This window comes from Equus asinus, chromosome 13 (assembly GCF_041296235.1).
Source record: "Equus asinus isolate D_3611 breed Donkey chromosome 13, EquAss-T2T_v2, whole genome shotgun sequence".
Classification (NCBI taxonomy): domain Eukaryota; kingdom Metazoa; phylum Chordata; class Mammalia; order Perissodactyla; family Equidae; genus Equus; species Equus asinus.
Window position 1 is genome coordinate 32,186,090 of NC_091802.1, and position 23,057 is coordinate 32,209,146.

Consider the following 23,057-nt stretch of genomic DNA (forward strand, 5'->3'; position numbering starts at 1 on the left):
ACCCATGGTTGAAAGAAATAGAAGCCAACTCAAATTAGCCCAATCAAAGGTGGGATGGTGTGGGGGGTAATTATGATGCTAGAGATCACATTGAATCCAAGGGAAGCTGAACAATTAAATATGAGGAAGGGCAGGGATTAGAGAGGTCCAAGGATTTTGCAGAATTGCAAGGACCTTTACTAATTTGCATTCCTCCTCCACTGATTCATTCAGTCCCTCCATGTTGTTTGGAGGAATGCTTTGAAAACTGTAATGTGCATAAGCATCACCTGGAGATCTTATGAAAATACCGATTCTGATTCAGTAACTCTGGAGTGGGACCCAAGAGTCTGCCTTTCTAACAAGCCCCCAGGTAATGCTGATGCTGCTGATCTATGGACCACACTTTGAGTAGCAAGAACTTAGGTCACTAATTCACAAGCTGCAATTGGAACTCCCTGGAGAATGTGTGTGTGTGTGTGTGTGTGTGTGTGTGTGTGTGTGCGAGGAAAATTGGCCCTGAACTAACATCCATTGCCAATCTTCCTCTTTTTGCTTGAGGAAGATTATCCCTGAGCTAACATCTGTGCCAGTCTCCCTCTATTTTGCATGTGGGACAGGGCCACAGCATGGCTTGATAAGCAGTGTGTAGGTCTGTGCCTGGGATTGGAATCCACAAACCCCAGGCAGCTGAATCAGAGCATGCAAACTTAACCACTACACCGCTGGGCCAGGAGGGCCTGGGGAATTTTTAAACTACTGATACCTGGGTTCCACCCTCTCCAGCACATTCTAATACAATCAGTTTAAAGGTTTATGTCCTGGACATCAGGATTTTCTTTTTTAAAGCTCCCTAGGTGATTCAAATGGGCAGCAATGTTTGAGAGCCACTGTCTTAGATCAGATTCTTAGCTGATTCGATGGAGTGGCTTCTCTAGGGGTAGGTGTCCGTCCTGGTTCGGGCAGCTGTGGATGGAGGTGGAGTTCACAAGTATAAACACATCAGGCCCACTCAGGACTCTCTAGGCCAGGTGGGCAAGCAGAACAGGAGAACAGGCAGGTAGGCAAGGATCAGCATATCTGGAAGAGTAAAGGGTTTGGAGTCCAAAAGGCTTGGCTATAAACCCTGGCATTACCATTTCCTAGTTGTATGTTCTGCTCTAGAAATTCTGATTTCAGAACTCTTTGAGCCTTAGTTTCTTTAAGTGAAAGGTGAAGGCTACAATTTCTGATCCACATCCTTCTCAGAGTGTTTAGAGGGTCAGTGCAGTGCTGTCCAACCAGGGGTGTGCAGGGGAGACTCAACTGGGAGAAGTTTCTAAGGAAAACAAGCTAGTCTTCCATACCAGAGGCTGCAAGTCTCAGGGTGGTACAGGCATAGGTGTTTTTACAAGCTCCCCAGATGAGCCTGCTATGCATCCCTGGCTGGGAACCACTGATCAGCTGAGATCATGTAAATGAAACCTTAGGACTGCCCTTGACTCTTCCACCAAACCCCATGGATTCAACTCCCTAAATAGCTCTTGAATCCATCCATCCATCTCAAGCTTAGAGCCTTATTTGGAGACTAATGTAGAACATCCCTCACCCTCCAACTCTTCCTAATTCCTTGCAATCCATCTTCCACATAGCTGCCAGTGCAATCTTTCTAATACAGGAATCTGCTTATGTCATCCTCCTGATCAGGAAAAAGCCCAAAGGCCTTGGAGTGGTATGCAAGGACACTGATGGTCTGGCCATACCTCATTTTCCATCACTCTCCTCCTCATACCCTATGATCCAACAGTGCTGTCACCCCTAGGAGGGCTCCATTCTCTCTCACGTCTGCGCTACCTGGAATGTCCCTCCACATCTTTTCCTGACAAACTCCTGCTTTTCCTCACTCAGCTCAACCATCCCCTTCCCTGTGAGCCCCCTAGACCCTTCCTGCTTCCCCCCAGAGGTTGAGGGAGACTTGGGGCCTGTTCTAATTTATGTATTTTAAAGTATACTTCAAAAGATGAAGAATGCCCAAAGAAAGTTACAAAAAAGTTGTCATTCTATCTCTGTGAATGTATATTCATTTGGTGACAAATCAAACATCCTAATTTGAAATGCAAATTCTCACATTTTAAAAATGTAAGACTTGGCTAAATGACCTTTCTGCTCCCTAACCCCCATCCACCCCACTCGAATGTCCTGCTTTGAGGCTGCATAATCTCCAGATTTGGGGAGCCATGCATCCAGTGGTACACAAAGTATATCCAAGAGATATGGGTGCGGAGGCAAATTTTAAGAGAATTTCTAGATCCTCGACTTCTCTAGGTACTTTTTCTTAAACTGATCTGCCTAAGAAAGTGCTTGTTGCTGAGGCCTCATGCTGTTTCTCCTTTCCTTTCCTCCTCTTCCACAATCATACTCCTCCCACTTTACCAGAGATATGCATACTTCCCACCCAACCTAAATCTTACTACAGTTCAGGGCTCTAGTTCCGGTGTAAGATGTCTGGGGCGCCAAGGGGCAATGAAGTCGGCTGTCTCTGCAGACAGAAGTTGGCTATCTGCAAAGTCTTTCGTTGTCAAGGCACCACAACCACCCATATCCATCTCCCTAGATTTGTAGTTTCATTAAAGTTTTGCTTTCTAAGGTCCATAATAAATTTACCCAAAAATGTAATATAGGTATATGGTTTTGATCAATTCTATAGTAGTAATAAAGGTAACTGTAAATCATACCTAAAGAAAATCTTTGAAAACTTTTTGAGCCTTATGTTCAGAGACAATAAAAATAACAATCTCAGTCTGTAGATACGGTTTTATGGCTGAAAAATATGATGAGGGTGAATACAAGACTTTCAAGCACAAAAATATATGACATGAGGAACAAATTCAAGGAGGGAAAATACAATGGAAACAATCATTCTGAGGAAAAAAGCAGGGCTGCACAAATTCCAACTGCATTTTTCAAATGTATGTTGGTATCAAATCTCTAGGGTTTCTATAGTTCATTGGATACATTAGAAAGAGGCATGTAGTGGTTTATTTCAAAACACCAATACTTAGAGCAGCTATTGCATCCTTTGCAACTATTTAAACTTGTGATGAAAAATTTTAAACGTCAACTTTATAATGTGCATTGCGGCTTCATGGTTTAAAAAGAATTTTAGGGAGTATGTGAGTAAGAAAATGGGAAGATCAGTGCTCTAAGAAATGTTAGGCCTCATTTCTAGGTGAGTCTCTGAATACCTAGGGTGAGGGATGGAAGTGAGAACAAGAGGCCAGGGGAGAGTTTGGACTCGGGGAGGGGATGAAGACTAGGAAAGCTGGCCTGGATGTAGAGGCTCATCCCCCTGAGGGCAACTGGATAGCTCTGGACAGTGTTCAAATGCAGGGCAAGCTAAGGCAAGATGCAGGCAGTGATAATCTGAAGGCCCAACCCAGCAGGCCGTGCCAAACCAGCGTGAAAGGTCTGTCCAGGAGGTAGGTAAACCTCAAAGTCACCTATGTGAGAGCTGATGAGCCTGCATTCCAACCAGGAACCATCCTCCACTCCCCACATGGGGAGGAGCTTGGCAAAGATGTCAAGACCTCAAATAAGGACTGGACTTCAGAAGAATGTTCTCAGATCAGAGAGGCTGGCCACTGCAACAATCAACCCCAGCATCTTAAAGATTTAATACAGGGAAGACTTTTGTCCCTCATGTAACAGTTCAGTGACTCAGGGACCTCTGTACCTTCTTTCTTAGTCTCCACCTTCCTGAGGCTGTCTGTTGCAGCCAGAAGAAGGAGAAGAGAGAGAGGATCATGTGGCAATGTTTATTGACCAGTGGTGAAGTGACAGCCATGATCACTTCTGCTCTTATTCCAGTGGCCAGAATTCAGTTATATGGCCACACCAAATACAAGGGGAGCTGGAAAAAGTGGTCAAGATGAACATCCAGAAGGAAAAGAAATGGTTTTGTAAGCTGCTGACATATTTCTTACCCTTGTCATGGATGGTGTGGGCCTGGGCCTGGGTCTACAGGTGATTAGCAGGAACTGATAGAGATAGAGATAGAGACAGAGATAGGTAGAGATAGGGGAGACCGAGGCAGGCCTGAAGGCAGATGCTAAGAGGAAGACTCTTAGGAATCACCCATGACTTTCCATCTCTGTGTGAGCAGGGGGCTCCTCTCGTGCTGCAAGGCTGTCTTTCAGTACATTCAGGACATTCATTAAAGTAAAGATCTCCAAAATCCCCACAATATCACAGGCAACATAATTGGCTTAAAATTGGTAAAGCTTCATGAATTTTATGTATATAAAATCAATCTCAGAAACATAATTTGGCTCATGAAGCGGTCAGACTCTCTCCCCTGTTTACTCATCCATAAAACAGGGATGTTGCCAAAACCCAGCAGTGGCTCTTGAATCAAGTATTTGCAGGATAAAAATGCATCCACTAAAATATACAATGTATGGCCTGACTCTAACTTAACACATCACTAGTGAAATCAAATCAAGCAAATTAATAATTACTATTATTACAAAAAGCAAATCTTTTTTGAATTCCTATTATACTCTGGGGATTGATCTAAGTGTTTTACATGCATGCTCTCACTTAATCCTACTAACAACCCTATAAAGAGAGTATTATTATGCCCATTTTACAAATAACGCTCGGGGTGATTTGGTGAATTTTCTAAAGTCATACAGATGGTGAGTGACGGAGCTGGGATTCAAGTCCAGGTTTGTCTGCTCCAGGCTCACCCTCCTAACCACAGCCAATGCCTTTTGCCTTTGCTGCGCAACTCATTTATGAAAGAAGCCATGGAGTAGTTGGTATAGACCACAAACTCTGGAATCAGGCTTTGTGTCTGGGTTTAAATTCTGCTTCCTTCATTTTCTGTGAGCCTGTTGCTTCATCTGCAAACCAGGGATAATAATAGTACTTATTTCATGGTGTAAGAATTAAATAAGATGTGGCAGGTACAGGGCTTGGGACTCAGTAATTATCAGATTTTCCTATGGTTTCCAGGCACTGTGCCAGGCTTTGTAGGATGAAAAGAAGTCAGAGGGAGGGGCCTTTGGACCAAGTCCTCACTGACTCAAAGCCCGGGAGGCAGAGGAAGCTCACCATCTTCTTCATCAGCCTTTCGTCCATAAAAGGTCCTTTTGATTTACTACCAAGAAGCCATCTCTGGACCACAGAGGCAAGATTTCAAAAATTCTTCCCCAGTTCCTGACTAAAGATGCCCAAAGAGACTTCTAAGCCAATGACCTTCAAAGAGGGAATGGAATTCTTGGCTTTGAAGAGAAGGGCTTGATGGTTGGGTGGTTTGTTATGTCTTAAATGTGAAATGGGAGAGTTGTCCCACATGGGCAGCGTGTGATGGGTCTGTGGACTGAGGGCTTGTGAGTGACTGGGCGTCTGCACAGCTTGGCTTCATATTGGTTCCTGCCATATTAGAGTCCAACGTCCCTCAGGCATGGAGAAGCAGTCATTTCTTCTAAGAGATTTGAAGACACCAAATATAAAATGAGTTGCCCAAAGAGAATCTTAAGTTAAGGCCATTGTACCTATTCTTCCAAGAGAGGAGAAAGGTGTTTGATGATGAAAGTAGAGCTGAACCCTAACTTATAACTGCTCAATCTAAACTGGGTGGTGCCACCAAGAGGATGGATGCCCACTGACCTGTGTACAAAGCTATGATCTATTACGGATGTCAGAGTATGTAAACATTATCTATGTGAGGGCATCACCCATTCCCACACCATTACTCCCTGCTCTGTCTTCTGAGCAGAACTGTTTTCTGTCCTCTTTGAAGGAAAAAACGGTCTGAAATATTGAACTGGGAAAAGTGCTCCAGGCACACATTCTACTCCCCGGGCCCTCACGGCAGTTATTTATTGAGGATGTATCATGTGCCAGAGACTAGACATTTGTTATGTCATTAGTTCTCTCCACAACCCTCAGAGGTGGAGATTACACCTTCATTTCACAGATGAAGAGATTTAGGTTCAAAATTGCTTAGTGATTGCTCAAGGTCACACACCTGCTAAGTGACAGCTCTGAATCCAGTTTCATCAAGCTCCTCACCACAGAACCCCCTTCTCACATGCCAGAGATGCTGAATTCCTTGGCCTGGGCTGTGGCCCACACAGTGCCAATGTTTTGAGCTCCTCAGGTGACTCTAATGGCAGCCTGGGCTGGGAACCACCGCACTCCATCAGCCTTCTTATAAATCAGGGGTCTTTATTCTATCTTACATCACAGATTCTTTTAGGGGGAAGAAAAAGAGCCATAGATCTCCTCTACAGAAAAATGAATATATGTGTTTATACACAAAAAGTTGCATACAATTTCAGGTAATTATGAAAGTTTTGAAGCTGCTATGCAGATGCCCCAAAGCTCAGGAACTCAAAGTAAGGCCAAGTCTATAAATCCTTGGCTCCAATTACTTGGCCACCCATGGGAGTTAGCAGGGAGTCTTCAAAAAATTTCGATTTCTGGGCCCCACTCCAGATCTGCTAACTCAGAATTGCTAGGTCTGTAGTCCTGTAATATGCTCCCAGACAATTCTTAGACTTCCACCTAGAAAACAGTCTTTGGACTGGTTTTTGGGAACCGCCCTCTAAATGATGCCCATTCAATGGATCAGAATTCATCTCTGTCACTTCTAGGTAATGTTAGGTAAGCTACTTAACCTCCCAAACCTTCTATTTTCTCTTCTGTAAAATGGGGATAACAATTGTCCCTACCTCATAGGGTTGACATGGATTAAACAGTCCATGTAAGTGTTTAGCACAGTATCTGGCATATAAGCACTCAATAAGTGTTAATTTATTATGAATTCTATAGTGCTATCATGCTGTTATCTATGTAATTAACCTCTGTAAATGGTCTTTTTGTGATAAAAGTGGGAATCGAATCTAATTTCTAGTAGACTGTCAACAACAATACATGAGAGAAAGAAAAAAATTCAAAGTTTATTAAACATTAAGAATAACAGACAAAGGTTTGGACTTAACAGCATAAACACCACCGATACCACGTGTACAATTAAACTGACCTCATGTGAACTTGTACCTGTTTAACAGATGCAATCTTTGTGGTGTTGCCAAAAGGATAATGGTAGATTATTATGTTTGGTAAGGCGCTCCCAAATTAAAGATTGTACATCTTGCCTTAAATATTCTCACACATACACTCCCCTACATACCCCTGGCCCTCTCTAAAATGCACTGACTTCAGTTGCCAAATGCAATATATCAAGATCTAGGAGAAGGCTTTGCTCATTTTTAAAATTATATTACTGATTGTAGAGAAATCCTGGAGGAGACCTTGGCCTCCCCAGCAGGGCCTGGGAGCCCTCAGCAGGAAGCTGGCAGACTGGGAGCAGAAGGGCTCTACCACATGGAGGGCAGAACACCCAGTCTCCACTCACCTGCAGCTTGCTGACCTCGGGTTAGATCCAGGCCTCTACACCCCCATACAGGCAAGCAAGCCAACCCAGCCTGCTTTGGGACCACTCTGACTGATAAAGTTTGAGATTTCCTAAAAGGAACATCGGGAGAAAATGAGATAAATTACTGGAAAAAGCAAAGTATAATTTTGCATTTTACAGAAGGGATGTTGTTTTACCCTGGGTTATGGGTGGGGGCCCACAAAATCCTTCTTGACTCTTCAGAAAACAGACCCAAGGCCTTTTAAACGTACATTTAGAATTATTTTGAGTTCCCTCACAAAACCGGCAAGTTAGAAGAAAACTGTGGGTTATCTGGGTATTCTGGCATGCCACCCAATGCCAGAATCCCAACTGCACTCTCCTTGAACAAATGGTCCTTCTGCTTCAAGGGATGGTTTCGTGGAGGCCTGTCATATGTGCAGATGAAAGGCCTATCCCAGTCTTGCCCGGTGTGGGATCTGAATGGTCAAAAGGTGGTCACTTTCTTAAGAGGAGGAAGTGATCACTTGCAGCCCTCCTGTTCCCCGCCTACCTCCTGAAGGTAGCAGGGGCAGAAGAGGCTGATAAATTTTTGCCTTTCTTTGCAAATCTAGTTCAAAGAAATGATGATGCGACCTTGTCAGGAAGTCCTAGGCAGCTCACTCCAAATTGTGTCAAAATGATGTTGGCACGTATGATTTGGATTCATTTTTAATGGCCAAGTAATTAATCTCTGAAAGATGCTTATGATGAAAAGGAGAAAAATGACAACAGGACTCTTACAGTAGCTGCAGTCTGCAGATCTCATTTGACCCTGGTAGATCCAAGTCATTCCAAATTGGGCCACGGCTTCCCGTGCCATTTAGCAGAACTGCCTTATTTACCATTTCACTGCCCTGGATAGAAAGTGGAGAGTGCAGGAGTGCATGCTCACGTGTGTGTGGTGACAATGACCTACATATAAGGCACCTACCTATACAGACTCCAAAGTTTTCAAATTTTTAAGACAAGGTAGGTTTCTGAAACCTCCCCTGGTATGCAAAAGAATAAGTTTTATTATGATCTTTTTATTTCTTCTGCGGAAAACATTTGTGATGCTCATTTGATACAAACAACCTAATTCAAAGAAAGACCAGTGCTCAAATACAGTTTTGTCAGCTACCATTTTATACTTAAATGATCTTGGATGCAATCCTTCGCAATCCTTCAACACTTCTCCACTCAAAAGTATCATTTGTCTCTGTTTTAGTCACTAATGCCCTTTAATAATTCTGCTGCAATTAGCCTCTTTATCTATAAAAAAATCAACTCTGTGTCCACTTGTGTTCCTTTCTGAATATCACTTATTCAGTTCTGCTTAACATTGCAAACAGTTTTGTTTGTTTTATTACTTATTTCCCTACACAATGTATTTCATTCCAATACTCTCCCATCTCCCACCGCAATCTACAGCTTAGGACAAATGGATACCTAGTAGGAATATCCCACTCGTCAGGTTTTCCAAGACTATGATGCTATGAGAGAAGCATTGTGATGGACTGACAAGGAGACCCCAAGGTCGTTAAAGAATTAGGTACTCTGGAGGCAGGAAACTAGAAAATCCCATCAAGGAAAGGGTGTTTTAATCTAACACAAAATGTTTCTTTGCAATAACAGCAGAATCTCTTGACATTATACAACTTAGTGAAACAAATCAACAATCATCTTTAAAGTCAAAACATCTATCAAATTATAAACCATACACATAGCACCGACATCAATCTTACACTGCATAAGACGCACGTGCCCATGGGGGAGAACAGAATGGTTTGGGGTGCTTTTGCTGATATTCCATTCCAGGAACTCATAATTGTGAACTGAACATTTTTGTGGCAGATGCTTTTCCTAAAAAACACAGTATCATCCAATAAATATTTGACTAACATCCATTTTGTGCTTTTGGGTGACATTAACTGACTTCTTTCTGAGACCTAATAGGAAACAAGAAAGCTCCTTTTATATATTTGAGAGCAGGACTCGTCACAGCAAGCCTTGATATCACCATAAAATTTTAATTTAAAGCAGAAAACATGCTGATGTGTCAGTGATAGGCGTAAAAGATTAAAGATTTCAAAAACCCCCAAGCGCTTCTTCTCTGTACAACATTGATGAATATATATCTTTGCTATATAATTTTAAAACATGGAATAGTTTTCCTTGTCTCTTTGCTATATATAATATATGTCTTCCAAAATACATTGTCAGTATTTATATCTGAAAAATACTGTACAAAAAAAAGAACTTCCTATAATTACTCTGTATAAACATTAAACAATTTCATAATCTCTCCTTTTGGTCTATAGCAAACATTTAAATTGATTGGATTAACCACAGTTTGTGACAACACCATCCCCTTCCAAGATACACCAGTGTCTTTTACATTCATTTTTCAGAAGTCCACTTTATAAGAGCACATACGTTCAAAAGCAAACAGAGAATAAGAAACGTAAGCTCTAGGATCATTAATTTATGAAGCATTCAAAAATGACACCACTAGGAAAAAGGGTCTTACAAAACATCAGCTTCTTAACTTAATTAACTGATTTTTAAAAACAGCAAGGTATAATTCACAAAAATATATATATTACAAAAAATGGGGAAAACTGAATCTTAAGTAATTGAATTGTTTTGAATATCAAGAGGGATATGGAAAAAGTTAACTAGAAAAGTAGGGGCTGGGGGTACGGGAGGGGGGAGAGAACAAAACCAAACATACCAATGTCAAAAGCGGTTCCAAGATGCATTTTTTTTGGCTCATCTACTGATAAATTAACCCCTCGTTCTTAGACCCGGCATTTCCCTCTGCTTCCCTGTCCTGGGGATGTTCTGGGCATGCTCAAATGCATTACCGTAATTTTTGTTTTTTAAAAGACAGTGAAATTCTTAGGTAGGGAAAATATCCTACGTCCACTAGTAATACTCAGGCAGCATGCTCTAGCGTACAATAGGATTATTGCTTTAGGTACAGACAGTGCAAAAACACACTCTGTGTTCTATAATAGTACTCTTACTTACCTGGGGTCGGTAGAATTAAAAGGAAACTTAGTAGATAGTAAGTAAATATGGGATCTAATAAATCTAAACAGCACTTTAAATTTGAAGACAATTATCACCAAAACCAAAAATATGAGGGAAGCAACCTATAATCGAAGAGAACTGCAGTGTAGTGCTAAGTAATTTTGTGCACCTTATTAGCACGGTAACTTACAGATTAAACAGAAACAAGAGCTCGTAGTCTTGAAAACTGAGATCTACTATTTTACCAGGGCCCTTCTTAGCGAATCCAAGCAGAGGGTCCTGGAAGAGGACGTCAGAGCGAACATGAAGCAACGAGGAGAGGGCAGGAGTGGAGAAGAGAGGGGCAGGGAAACCCACGAGAGGTCTCCGTAGTCCAGTAAAAACATGGCACCTTTCCTTTTTGGAACTAAAAGATGATGAGAGGGCTATCTTAAAATGGCAAGTGCAAAGGAACGCACGCGCGCGCGCGCACGCACACACACCGCTGACCACACACATGAGCACAAGCACATCTATGCACACACATACACACCAAAATGTGAGTCAGTTGTGTTTATGCCTCTGGCAAAGTGCTGATGTCAGAAAGGTTGCTTCGGGTGTGGTGCTATCAGACAGGAAACAAACGGTCCATCTATTCAAAAGCCAGCCCACAAAAATGCCATCCTACAGGGGCCCGTGCCTGGCCTCGTACTTGGCAAGTATGTTCTTGCATTTGCCCAGCTCCTTTCGCAAGTCAGCCACCTCCTGGCGGAGGGCCGAGTTTTCCTTCTCAAGGAACGACGCCCGGATGGCAATCTGATTTTCCTTCAGCCGCCGGGCATCACGGGAGCGCTTGGCCGCCATGTTGTTCTTTCTGCGCCTTGCCCAGTATTTGTCATCCTGCTCATTAGTTACAGAAGGAAAAAGAAACAAGATATTAGATTTCAGCAGAGCTGTGTCAGCCACAGTGCTGGCAGGCCTCAGGGCTGTGCTGAGGCACCAGCCCAGGCGTCTTAACTTGTGTCTCCTTCCTTTAGTTTCTGCTTGTCTGAGAGAGTGGTCCCCGGGCCGTGGCTTCCTTCCTGAGCAAGGACCAACATGTCACAATATGCTCCTACTCTCTTTGCCCAGCAGAGTAGTGCCCAAGGAGGAGAGATCAGAGGAATGAAAGCAAGTGGGGTATCTCACACCCTAAATTACATTCCAAATTTCTTTACTCTCTTTGCTGAAAATTTATTTTACAAACCTTTTTCTTCCATGGGCACTCAGACGCTTTTTGGTATAAACTGATACAATATTGTTGGAAGGCAACTTGGCAATATCTCTCAGCTATTTAAATGCACATACCATCAACTTAGCAACTCCACTTCTAGGATTTCTTCCTATAGCAATCTTCATGTGTGTGCACATAGACACGGGCACAACATTTTTATTGCAGTATTGTTTGTAATAGAAAAATGAAGAAAAAAACTAATTACCAGTAGGAGATTTAATAACTACATTATGATAGAGTTATGCAAAAGGATACTCTGTAGCTGTTAAAAATAATGATCCAGCTGAACCAAAAAGATGTGCATGATACACCACTAGTGGGTGGAAACAATGGCAATTTGCAGATAAATATGTACGGCCTCATCCCACTTTGGTTAAAAAAAATACTCATAATATTATCTATTCATAGAAAGAGGTCCAGAAGGATCTATACCAAGCTATAAAAAGTGGTGCCTTGAGAACGGGGATTGAAGGAGGGAGGAGAGAGGTAGGATCTTTTACTTTTTATTTTATAGCCTATTAGAATATTCTATAATGGGCATGTACATGTTTTGGTAATCAAAAACAAAAATGAAAAACACCAAACTTCAACCTGCCACTAATCCATGTATTCACGTTGGTGGTTCGCACTTAAATAATTTACGCTCATTTCCTCCCTAACTGTTCCCTAGGCCTGACTCAGCCTGAGGAATGTTTAATTGTGCTTGCTGTGAAAGCAATCGATCCTTCCCCCCATTGCTGCTCCCCCTGCCAAAACAAAAGAAAACCTTCCTAAGAAGTCTAAGAAATGCAAATCTTCCTTCAGAACTTTCCCAATTCATTCATGGTGCCACCTGGCTAATTTTGCACCCCCTTTTTTCAAGAACTTGCAAAGCAAGTCCCTCCATCCTAGCAAGGCTAACACCTGCAGTTACATGCCACCCAGAAGAAGTGCGTGAGGCCAGTTTTTACCCTCCCCCAGGATTCCAAGGGGCAGTTGGCATTGGAAGAGGTCACATGGGTTGGGGCCAAGGCTGCAAGCAAGGTCCAAGGTCAGTGGTCCACCCCATACCTGCCCAGTATCCTCAGCAGACATCTGTCCTGAACAAAGAAAGTGTGAGACACAAAAAGTGTGCAGGCGCCTTCTGTCTGCCCTTCACAAGCTGGTACTGTTATCTTATTTATAAAGCACTCCCAGCTTTTTACACGCTTCATAATAAAATGTAACAAAGTTAAACAAATGATCTTCATAATAGCTGGTACCAGAATTCTTAGCGAAGAGGCTGTCCTTTGAAGAATACCTGGATAAGTAAGCTAGGGGCAGGTGTGCAAAGGCTGCTGCTGAGATTTGTTGTTTGCGCTTCTGAAAGGGAGGAGGGGAGCTGGAAGAAGGGGTCTCAGAGAGGCCAGGCCAGCTTGATGGAGACAAGCTGGGAGGAGCTCCGAGATGCGAGTCTTCACAGGATTGAGCGGGCCTAAAGGCATATTAACAAGAGGGAAGCCTCCAGTTCTCAAGGAAGCTGTCTGTGTTATTTTGTCAGCCCCAGTTCCACCCCCCTGGTAGTGTCAGTAAATCTACCACACTCATCAGCATTTCCAGGAGTGTGGTTTCCAAGATCACTTGACAGAGGGGCTCACTTAGGTGTGTCAGAACCTCCACAGAGGGGAACCGGAGGCCAGGAGGGGAAGGAGTACATGAGAACAAGCCCCTGGGAGATTGTAGAAGCTGTGTGTGTGGTGGGGGGAGGATGGGGTGGTACCACCATGGGCCATGGACTGGGTGGTTTGTGACCAGGTCTTAAGGACCAGGGAGTCACTAGCTGACCTCAGGGTAACAACAAACTTCTCTGTGTCTTAGAGCTCTTTTCTCTTCTAAGGTGCTTCCATTTCCCAGCCTTGCCTGTCCCACTTGTAGATGAGCTAGGAAAGGCGTGGAATCGAGACCATCTCAGGTGGAGGGGAGCTAAGAATAGGAATGAAGCAGAGGATGCAGAAGGCAGGAATGATGGAAGGAGGACTGTCCTGGACTAGGAAAACCAGCTTGCCTCCCTTTGTTATCACAGAATGGTTGGGGAGGGGGGAGGCAGGATATTGTTGGGGCTGATAAATTTGGCACTACATCTCCTGTCCCCTTCTTTATCTCCCAGGTGGGAATGACATCTGGCTGCCCAGTTACCCCCACCCAGCAAGGACACCCTCAGTCCAGGGTCTCATGGGTGATGCCGCTTCACCCTTTCCAGCCCCCTCCTGATGGGTCAACATCCCTTTTTCTCACCAGACTAGAAATTCTTTGAGGGTAGGAACAACGTCAGTACTGGCTCACCTTGGAATTCTCAGCCCCTGATACAGGCCTTGGCACACACAGCAGTGAATGAATGGATCATCAATGTGATTAAACTGATTCTCAGCTAGGAATCCCAGTATGCCACCCCTTAATTCTCCCAGGGCATGCATGCTAACCCAAATGAATGGCTCAAGGGACAGGAAGTTCAGGCAGTGGTGGGGAAGCCAGTCCATTGGCAAGGGCCATTTCACTCAGTTGGTTTTCTCATCCAATGCTGGGGGCCTCAAACACCTCTCCCACCCACCCCTATCTCAGTCCTCTCTGCCAGAAGGAGCAATATGTAACCGCTCTGCTTCTTGCTTTGCACAAGTTCATGGTGTGTGACCTGAGGCTTCAGTCACAACTGAAGAAATCTAAGGACACATGGCAGAAGAATGTTTCTGCCTGCTCCCCACCTGCTACATGAAAAGGTCAGGCCCGGCCTTGACAGCAGTATATGCATAATTCCAGCACAGACAGGCTTCACATGGCCTCTCTGTTGCCAAGGTTACCTGGGTTACTAAGTAAGCTTGCTCTTTGCTTTGAACTTGTAAACTTGGAGACCCTGTGAAGGTCTGGCTGGAAGTGCCATCTACTACTCAGCCACATCCTTTCAAACTACCCTCTGTTCAAAAGGAAATCCATGCTGAATGGGCTCCCTGGTTTGGCTTAAGAGACAAACTAAAATACACACAGACCTGGATGGCTAAGAACACACAATGAGGAAAAGCATCAGTTGAAAGAAGATACCTAATTGCCCAGGACCTAATCTTATGGCGCCCCTTTCTTACTCCATCTGAGTCTATCAATTCCTTAACCAATTTAGATTTTCTGGTCTCTTTACTATGCTCTTTCCTCTTTAGATTCTCAGGGTGACAGCTATTGTTCTGTCACCCCTGGGCCCCTGTTGTAGCCTTGTCAGGGCCAACATGCTGCAGTGACCTTTCTGGAAGCTAGAAGACTTGGGGACCAGGCAGGCCTTACTCTCACCAGCAGTGTTCACCTTACTTCACCTTTCTGCTTCTCCATTTCCTCAACTGCAAAATGATAACTTTGGTCTAACGACTGTCTGCAGTCCCTGTCAGCCCTGATATTTGCCGATTCATCACTCAAGGTAATCTCAGGTACGTGCATGACAACAGAGAGTTAAATCCGTGGGTGCTTTTTCCTTCAACACTCTTTATAGATATGAAAAGCAGAAGTAACTGGTCTAAATCAGGTCCAGGACAATGTCCCAAACTCCCATTTTTCCAACCTAGCAGTGTCTCTCCATGTGAACCACATTTGGGTTTGAGAAATGGGGACCAGAAGTTAGAAAAGGGCTAATTATGCCTGGTTCCGATGCCTTGAATGTATACGACCATATCTCTGTTGTCCATAAGATTGGAAAAAGGCATCAACACAAAACCTTCTAAGCAATGGCTAATCAAAAATGGTTCTATTTTGGGATCAGTGGAAATGGCATAATTTTGGAAAGAGTACTCTTCCTAAGGTATCATTAAATGTGTCAGATTAATTTTGTTTTAAATTGTATCTGACTTCCTAAAGTAAATCTATTTTCCTTTATAAATAATGCATCCCTTCAATATAGCAGAGAAAAACAAACCGAGAATTAACCTTTTGCTGAGATACTCAAGTGATCATTACTTGAGAAACAGAGCGAACATTACATATAAATAGTGTCAGGGAACCCGCCAGCTTCCTTAACCAAATTCCACCCTGGCCACCCAAGGTTGGCAATGTGGAGAGAGGTCCTGTCTCCGCCTGTTATTTCCTGAGGCCTACATGGAAATGGCAGCAATTAATTATCAATAAATTCTGAAAGGGAAGGTAGCCCTTGGAGGCTTTTGGGGTCCAAGTGTCCTTCCCAAATAATTTTCTTTCTCTTTCCAACCTTGAAATATTTGGGTTACATTTTATTGGGCTTTCATGGGTTTCACTGCAGATAGTACTGGGTTCGCTTCCTTCATGAGCTGTAAATCACTCCAATATTTTATTGCTTCTCCTTTTTTCTGTGCCTCATCAAGACACGAAAGGCATATTTCATAAGACACTCAGAAAGGAAGCAACTTGCCTAGAGTCATGTGCCATGAAACCGGATCAAAACTCACGAGTCCTCTGTTCACTAGCTTATGTGATCTTCCTGGGGTCGCCCTTTTAATTTGCCTCTTGATCCCACTCTCCATTTGCCCAAAGCCTGATTACCAGTTCCAATTTACCTTCAGATCATCAGGGATGAAGACTTTGCGTGCTTTCTTAATCATGGGCTGCGGCTTCAGTTCTTCCTCAGAGAACTTGCGTTTACGAGGGTCAAACATTTCCTGGCCAGGGATGCTGGAGAGGGCAAGATCTGCCGGGTCCGGCTCATAACCCACCGGGACCTGGATGGTATCAGGATCAATGGGACTCGGTGTATTGCGGTTTGCTGGCAACAGTTGACCTGGAACAACACAGGAGCTTTAATTCATGAACACTCTCGGCAGACCCAGGAGACAGCTACTTGATGATGCTCCAGGATGAGGGGCAAGAGTCATCAGCTTACTTATATATGATCCTGACATTGTTTATCTTATTCATCCTCATCATGCTCCTGAGAACACAAGCAGGTAAACCTACTTATGTCAGATCAGGTAAAACAGAGACCCACATACACATTTTCACAAACTAAATTAAAAAATACATGCATTGATTCTTAACTATAACACATTCATGGAGAAACAACTATGTGCCAGGCACCCTGCAAGGTATAATGGATAGAAATACATGATTTCTACCTTAAAAGTGTTTTCCATGCAAGTCAGAGAATCAGAACAATAACTAGCCAGTTGGGATATAGTGAAGGTGCTGGGAGAGAAGTAAACTGCACATGCTTCCAGAGTGTGGGGCAACAGTGCATAACACAAAAGAGGTTAGGGGACACTTCCTAGAGATGACACTTGGTGTAGCTGCATCTTAAGACAAACAGTAATTATAAAAAAGGGTAATCCGGGCACAAAGACAAGACAGAGGGTTACCTTTTTGAGGAACTGCAAGCTGTCTTGGGCAGCTGAAGCACTGAATCAGAGCACAGGATGGTGGTGGGTGGGAGTGTACATGCAAGAGATGTGGTCAGGAAGGTGGCCAGTGAGGATCTTATAAAAGGTCCTGAATGTCACTGAAGGATGCTGAGCAGTCAAGTGACAAGTGGAGCAGAGGATTGGAAAGAAGACTCAGGCAGCGTGAGGAATGGACTGAAGGGGGCAAGACTGGAGAGGGAAGGTCAGCCACTAGGCTGTTGTGATAACCCATGTGGCCATGGATACTGGCAAGGGGACAGTGAGAAGGGGATACGGTCAAGAAATATTGACCAAATTAGAAAGGGCATAATGGAGACGATCTAACTCCCACTTGAGAGTTCTACCAGCCAAAACCACTGAAACACACAAACATCCACAGAACAACAGCTTTACTGCATTTTGGAATGTGTCTTACTGGTGAAAGTGAACTTAATAACAGACCACAGTGTTTATGTGGCGAGCTCTGAGCCTTAACTTCTAGTTTTATCTGAATTTTACAGTCATTCCTTTCACACCCAGAGAATAAATGAGAGGATACAGCTCAGCTGGGTTTGGCCCATCTCCTCCTCTTCCTCACTGCCAATGGTTGGACAACATGTGAAGGATCCTTTAGGTTTCATTAAAATCTACCCCAGGTTGAAGCACGAAGCCATTGGCTCACATTCTAGCCAAACTGTGAAACCATGCTCATCTGTTTTCTGGAAAGGCCTGGTGGGGAGCTTGCAAAATGAATGTTCTGGGTGACCTTTTGGGCCCCTACTCTGCTTTGAGCTTTCTGTATCCTGCTTGCCAAAGAGGAAGAGATGGGCCCTGAGGCATTGGCAGAGGACCGAGATTTCTCATTAGCCAAGCTGCAGCTCAGCTCCAGCTTCTAGAGACTGCTGAGTTCTGTATTGGATTGTGTCAAGCTAGATTTGATCTTGTGCCTCTTGACATTGCCTCAGAAAATGAACCATGTCTGAGTCAAACAGGGATTTTATTTTCCCTTTAGAAACTCTCTTTGAACTTCCTAACAAAGCTACCCATGCCCTATCACCACAACCACCACTCCACCCCACCTCCCCCAACGCGCACACACACACATGGTCAGATGCACCCTTCTCCTACCCTCTGGAAGCATCTCTTAATTAATATTTCCCACATCTAATTGCTCCAAGTTAATTCAAGTTCCTCCTTAGTACTTCAGTATTTGGTTTATCATGCTATATTAAAAATATTATTCTTTATTGCTTTATAAATGTTAAGTTTCATACATACACACACACACATCCGTCCTCTACCAGACATGATGGTCTTTATGATGGTCTTTCATGTTTTATCTATTTTATCCCCACCCCACTCCTCACCGTGGTGCCTACTTCAGAGTTCAGCTTCTATAAAGAGTATTCCTCATTTAATGGTGGCCCTCTGACACTCTGGGCTCTGACATTCATTCATGGACATTCTAACAATAACACTTCACATTTAGGCAGAACCTTTCTCGGCATTCTTTCTCTCTGGCTCTTTCTTCCAATAGAAGTAGGTCAGCCCTACCTGCAGCATGGAGAAAACCTAACTGGAGCACAGACGAGGTCAATGGCTTCCCCAGCGTCAAACAGCAAATGGCAAAGGACCTGAGAAACAAAGCTGGGTCTCCTCTCTCTCCAAAGACACCCTTGCGCCATCTTGTTTGTCTATATTTTCTACTGAATTAACTCTGCTGGATTCATTTTTTTCCCCTTTGTTCCTAAATGTCAACAGTGTCATTGTGTAATGGGGAGGAGGATCTTTGTTATTTTGTCCTACTTTTGGGGATTTGCAAAATTTTAATATAAGAATTTTCAGTTTAAGAGTGAAACATTACATTAAGTTTTTAAATTACCAGAGTGAGAATCATTGCAAATCTCAACAAATGCAGAAATGTGTCAAGAAGAGTCCCTCTGCCCTGCCCCTAATCCATCCTCTGCTCTTCCTAGAGGAGACCACCCTGAGCTGCTCAGTGTGAACCTCTCAAAGCTTGGTTTTTACAAACAAATGACTTAAGCAAAATATACTACCCACATATCTTAAATTCAATATACCAATATATCATATACAATTTCCCATGTTAGTACAAATAGAACTACTTTGTTCTTTTTAAAGGGTGGTTGTATTCCATAGTTTGGATAGATAACAATTTATCTAATCATTCCCCAAATAATGCATTTTTAGGTATGTGAGGATTTTTGTAGAGGAGATTCCTAGAAGTGGGACTGCTCATGCAAAAGGTATATACATTTTATATTTCTAAATGTACTACTAAATTGTTGTATTTATTTTCACTTGCACCAACATAAATGAGAGTGCATTTTCACACAAATATTAATTTTTAAAATGCTGCCAATCTGATATACCCAAATATCACTATTGTTTTAATTTGCATTTCCCTCGTAACTAGTGAGACTGAACATCTCACATTTATTGGGTATTTCTTTCTTCTCCTGTGTACCACTTCTTCATATCTTTTGCCCCTTTTTAAATGGATTTTGTTGCTTATTCATTGGTAAGAACTCTTTATAGACTATGGATATAATCCTTTCATCTGTTTTATCTATAGCAAATATTTTCTCCCAGATTGTAGTTTGTTTTCTAAATTTGCCTATAGAGTTTTTCATTATTGAGGGACTTTCATTGTAATGTAATAATATCTTGAAATCTCCTTATGGCTTCTAACTTTTCAACTTTCTCTACCTCACAATTATATAGCATATAATTTATATATACTATTAAAATTATAATATATAATTACATTACATAAAATGATTTATTACATGTAATTATATGCACGCATATGTGTGCATATATATGTATATTACTCTATATTTTTCTCAAATACAACCATAGTTGACTTACATTCTTAGAATTTTGAGTCACCTAGAATTTAGTTTTATGTACAGTATAAGCAAGAGGCTTTATTTAATGTTTTCCAAATATCTTAATATAATGAATGGCATTAGTAAGGCTTGATATTTGATGGGGCAAGTTCTTCCCCCTTCTTGTTCTTTTTGGAAAATTTCTTCAGCGTTCTTATACTCTTTTAGATGAATTTCAGAATATATTTAAGTCGTTATATTTAAAATTATTATTGGGATTTTTTAATGAAGATGGCATGAAAGCCACAGGTTAGCCTGGGGACAACTGATATCTTTAAGATATTGAGTATGCCCATAGTATACTCTCCATTTTTAGTTTTTGGTCTTTTTCTTATATCTATCAGTTAAGTTTTATAGTTTCCTTGATTTTAACCTTTCACACCTTTTGCTAAGTTTACCCCTTAAATGTTTTATAATCGTTGTTGCTAGTGTAAATTTCCCCTATTGGGGAAAATTTCCTAATTAGTTACTGCTGGCATATAGGAAGGTGCTGGCTTTAAAATGCTGGGTTTATATCCAGCTACTTTACTCCCTTATTAATTCTAACAGTTCTTCTCTGAGTTTTCTAGCTAAATAATCTTATCTTCTGCCTCTAGGAATGGTCACTTCCTTTCAATGTTTATAACCTCTACTTTGAAAAAAAAAGAAAATCTCACTGCATTAGCAAGGCTCTGCAAGATAGTGAGGACAAAGGATGAGACCAGAGACCCCTGCTTGTCCCAGACTTTAACAGAAAAGCTTTTAATGCTTCAAACCCTTAAGTATGAAAGTTTGTTCTAGAATCCTAGTAGATTCGGTTTGACCAACTAAGGCAGTTCCAACCCCACCAGCCCTATTGTACTGAGAGTTTCATTTTGTTTTTCAATCAGAAATGATGTATGAAGTTTCCTCAAATGCCTTTTTAGTATTTGTTGAAATGATCATGTGGTTTTCTTCTGTATTTCTTAAATCTGAGCTTGGTATTTCTCTGAGGCTTTCTTTGAAAGGTCCAGGGTGAACAAGATCAACCCCATGATGTAGACAGACTCTGCCGTTTGCTGGAACATTGTTTCCTTCTTTCTGAAAGCGTCTTGATGAAAGTCACTTCCAGGAGGATTTCTGGAGGAAAGGGTGGAGCAAAAAGCTTAAATCTGGAAGGAGATTAGAAGTCACCTTCAAACCCAAAGTTGGCCTCTGCTTCTGTCACAGCTTAGGCATGACTAAACCCCCAAATAGTATAACTGAAGCCAGGATGTTTCTTATTCTTACATACTTTAACAAGACTCTAGCATCTCACGTTCAATTAGCTGATGGGCCAGAAGTCATCAATGAATGGGACAGCAGCAATCTGTGTCCTGTGTCCCTATCCCTTCTCAAGTCAATGGTTTATTTCTTTAATTTACGGCTGCATCAAAGTAATAAATTATAGTTGTATTTCCTACTTAATCCGCAAGGCTAATTGCAACACCTCCAACCTTTCTGATCTGCTTCTCATTCAGGCAGTTAAATAAACAAAGCATCAGAGTTGCAGCAGGAATGTCAGGGCGGATACTGTGTTCTAGTGCTTATCACTGACAAGCGTTAGCCAGCTGATGCACATTATTCTCTGGAAAGGAAGGCTGAGGAAAGAGAAAGTGATTTTGTTTTGACCAAAGGGTTTTCTATGAGAAATGATAGGTGAAATTCCTTGTGATTCAAGGTTCGGCCCCAGATCTTTCTCTCCTCCCCAGAACCAGTTTGTGGTCTGCTTGTCATGACCTCCTTGACTCCAGATGATCATAGCATCTTTTACCCTGTTTGCATCCACTGCTTTCAGAAGAAAACCACCATCAGGGCTCACAGCCTACTGAGCTATAAAACACCCCTGCTTCTAAGAATCCTTTACAGTACAGGGAACCAATTAACTTAGAGGACTGCAGTAACACTACAGGGTCAACAAAGAGTGCTCACAATATGACAGAGATTAAATAAAAACCTCACAAGTACATCCTAAGGATATGGGTTTTCTGGACTCTGAGGCTGATTAGCTGGTCTCTATTCCGATGGCAAGGAACCATTATCTTGTCCAATAAGCTCTCTGCAAAGGCAGCTATGTCCTAAAGGCCAAAGCTCCCATCCCTCCCTCTACGCATGTCCCATTCCATGCGACTGTGCAGTTCCAGACACTCTCTTTCCCCACCCCTCAAATCTGGGCCAGCCTTGTGACTTGCATTGGCCAGCAGAATGTAGCAGATGTGACAGAGCGTCAGTTCCGAGGCTGAGCCTAAAGAGGCTTTGCAGGTTCTTTCTTCTTCTCTCTAGCACTTCTGCCATCACTGTAAACATGCCTGGTCTAGCCCACTGGGGGATGATGGACATGTGGAGCAGGCCAGTCTGGGTCAGCCTAAATCACCCTGCTCCCTAGATGTGCGAGTCCAGCCAAGATCAGCACAGCCACCTGACCGGCCCATAGCAATTTCAGATGAGTGCACAATAAATTCTCATTTGTGTTTGCTACTCAGTACTTGTGACTGTTTGGCAAACATTATCATGGCAATGGAAGACTGATCTACACGCTGAGCTACTGTGTACAGGGAGATGCTTATACAATAGCATTAATATTATTGCAGGGCTTTTAAAGGTACATGGTAATGGGTAAGCTGTGAAGTAGTCAGACTTGGGTTTGAATTCTGAGTCTGCCACCTATATGTTAGAAACCTGGGCGTTTGTGAATAAAGGACCAGGAAGAAATTCTCCCCAGTCTCCTAGTAAGGTCTGTTTTAAGAGGAGGGACTCCTGGTGATTTTTTTTCCTTTTTTATCTACCTCTGAGTTTCAGTGTCTTCATCTGCAAATGGAGATTACTATGCCTGGCTCATAGGTTTGTGTGAGAAATGAATGAGATAACGTATATATAAATCAAGCACTGAGCACAATGCATAGTACCTCCAAAGTACTCAATTACTGGTCTCTATAGAAACACAAATACAAAGTATAGATACTATGATCACAGATACTTAAAAAGAATCAAATAAACAGACTATGTCCCCTTGTCCAAGCCAGCATGGTCTCTCCCCTGAACTATGGCCACCTCCTCCTATACATTCTCCCTCCTCCCATTTGTGTCCCTAACGCACTCTTCACACAGCCACCTGGAGG

General features: G+C 42.5%; 1 protein-coding gene across 5 annotated transcripts in view; it reads right to left on the reverse strand.

The window, feature by feature from the left end:
* Nucleotides 1-6,906: 6,906 nt before the first annotated feature.
* Nucleotides 6,907-23,057, reverse strand: part of HLF (HLF transcription factor, PAR bZIP family member) — a 52,632-nt gene continuing 36,481 nt past the window's right edge. For 3 of the 5 annotated variants that reach the window (XM_014861080.3, XM_070482971.1, XM_044745087.2), the window contains exons 3-4: nt 16,214-16,434; nt 6,907-11,320 (exon numbers count right to left, since the gene is read on the reverse strand). In XM_014861080.3, the coding sequence (XP_014716566.1) occupies nt 11,105-11,320; nt 16,214-16,434 (437 nt within the window). In that variant the 3' untranslated portion in view covers nt 6,907-11,104. Of the gene's footprint in view, nt 11,324-16,213; nt 16,435-23,057 lie in introns of all 5 variants that reach the window. The other 2 variants (XM_014861079.3, XM_070482970.1) reach the window with 1 other exon arrangement.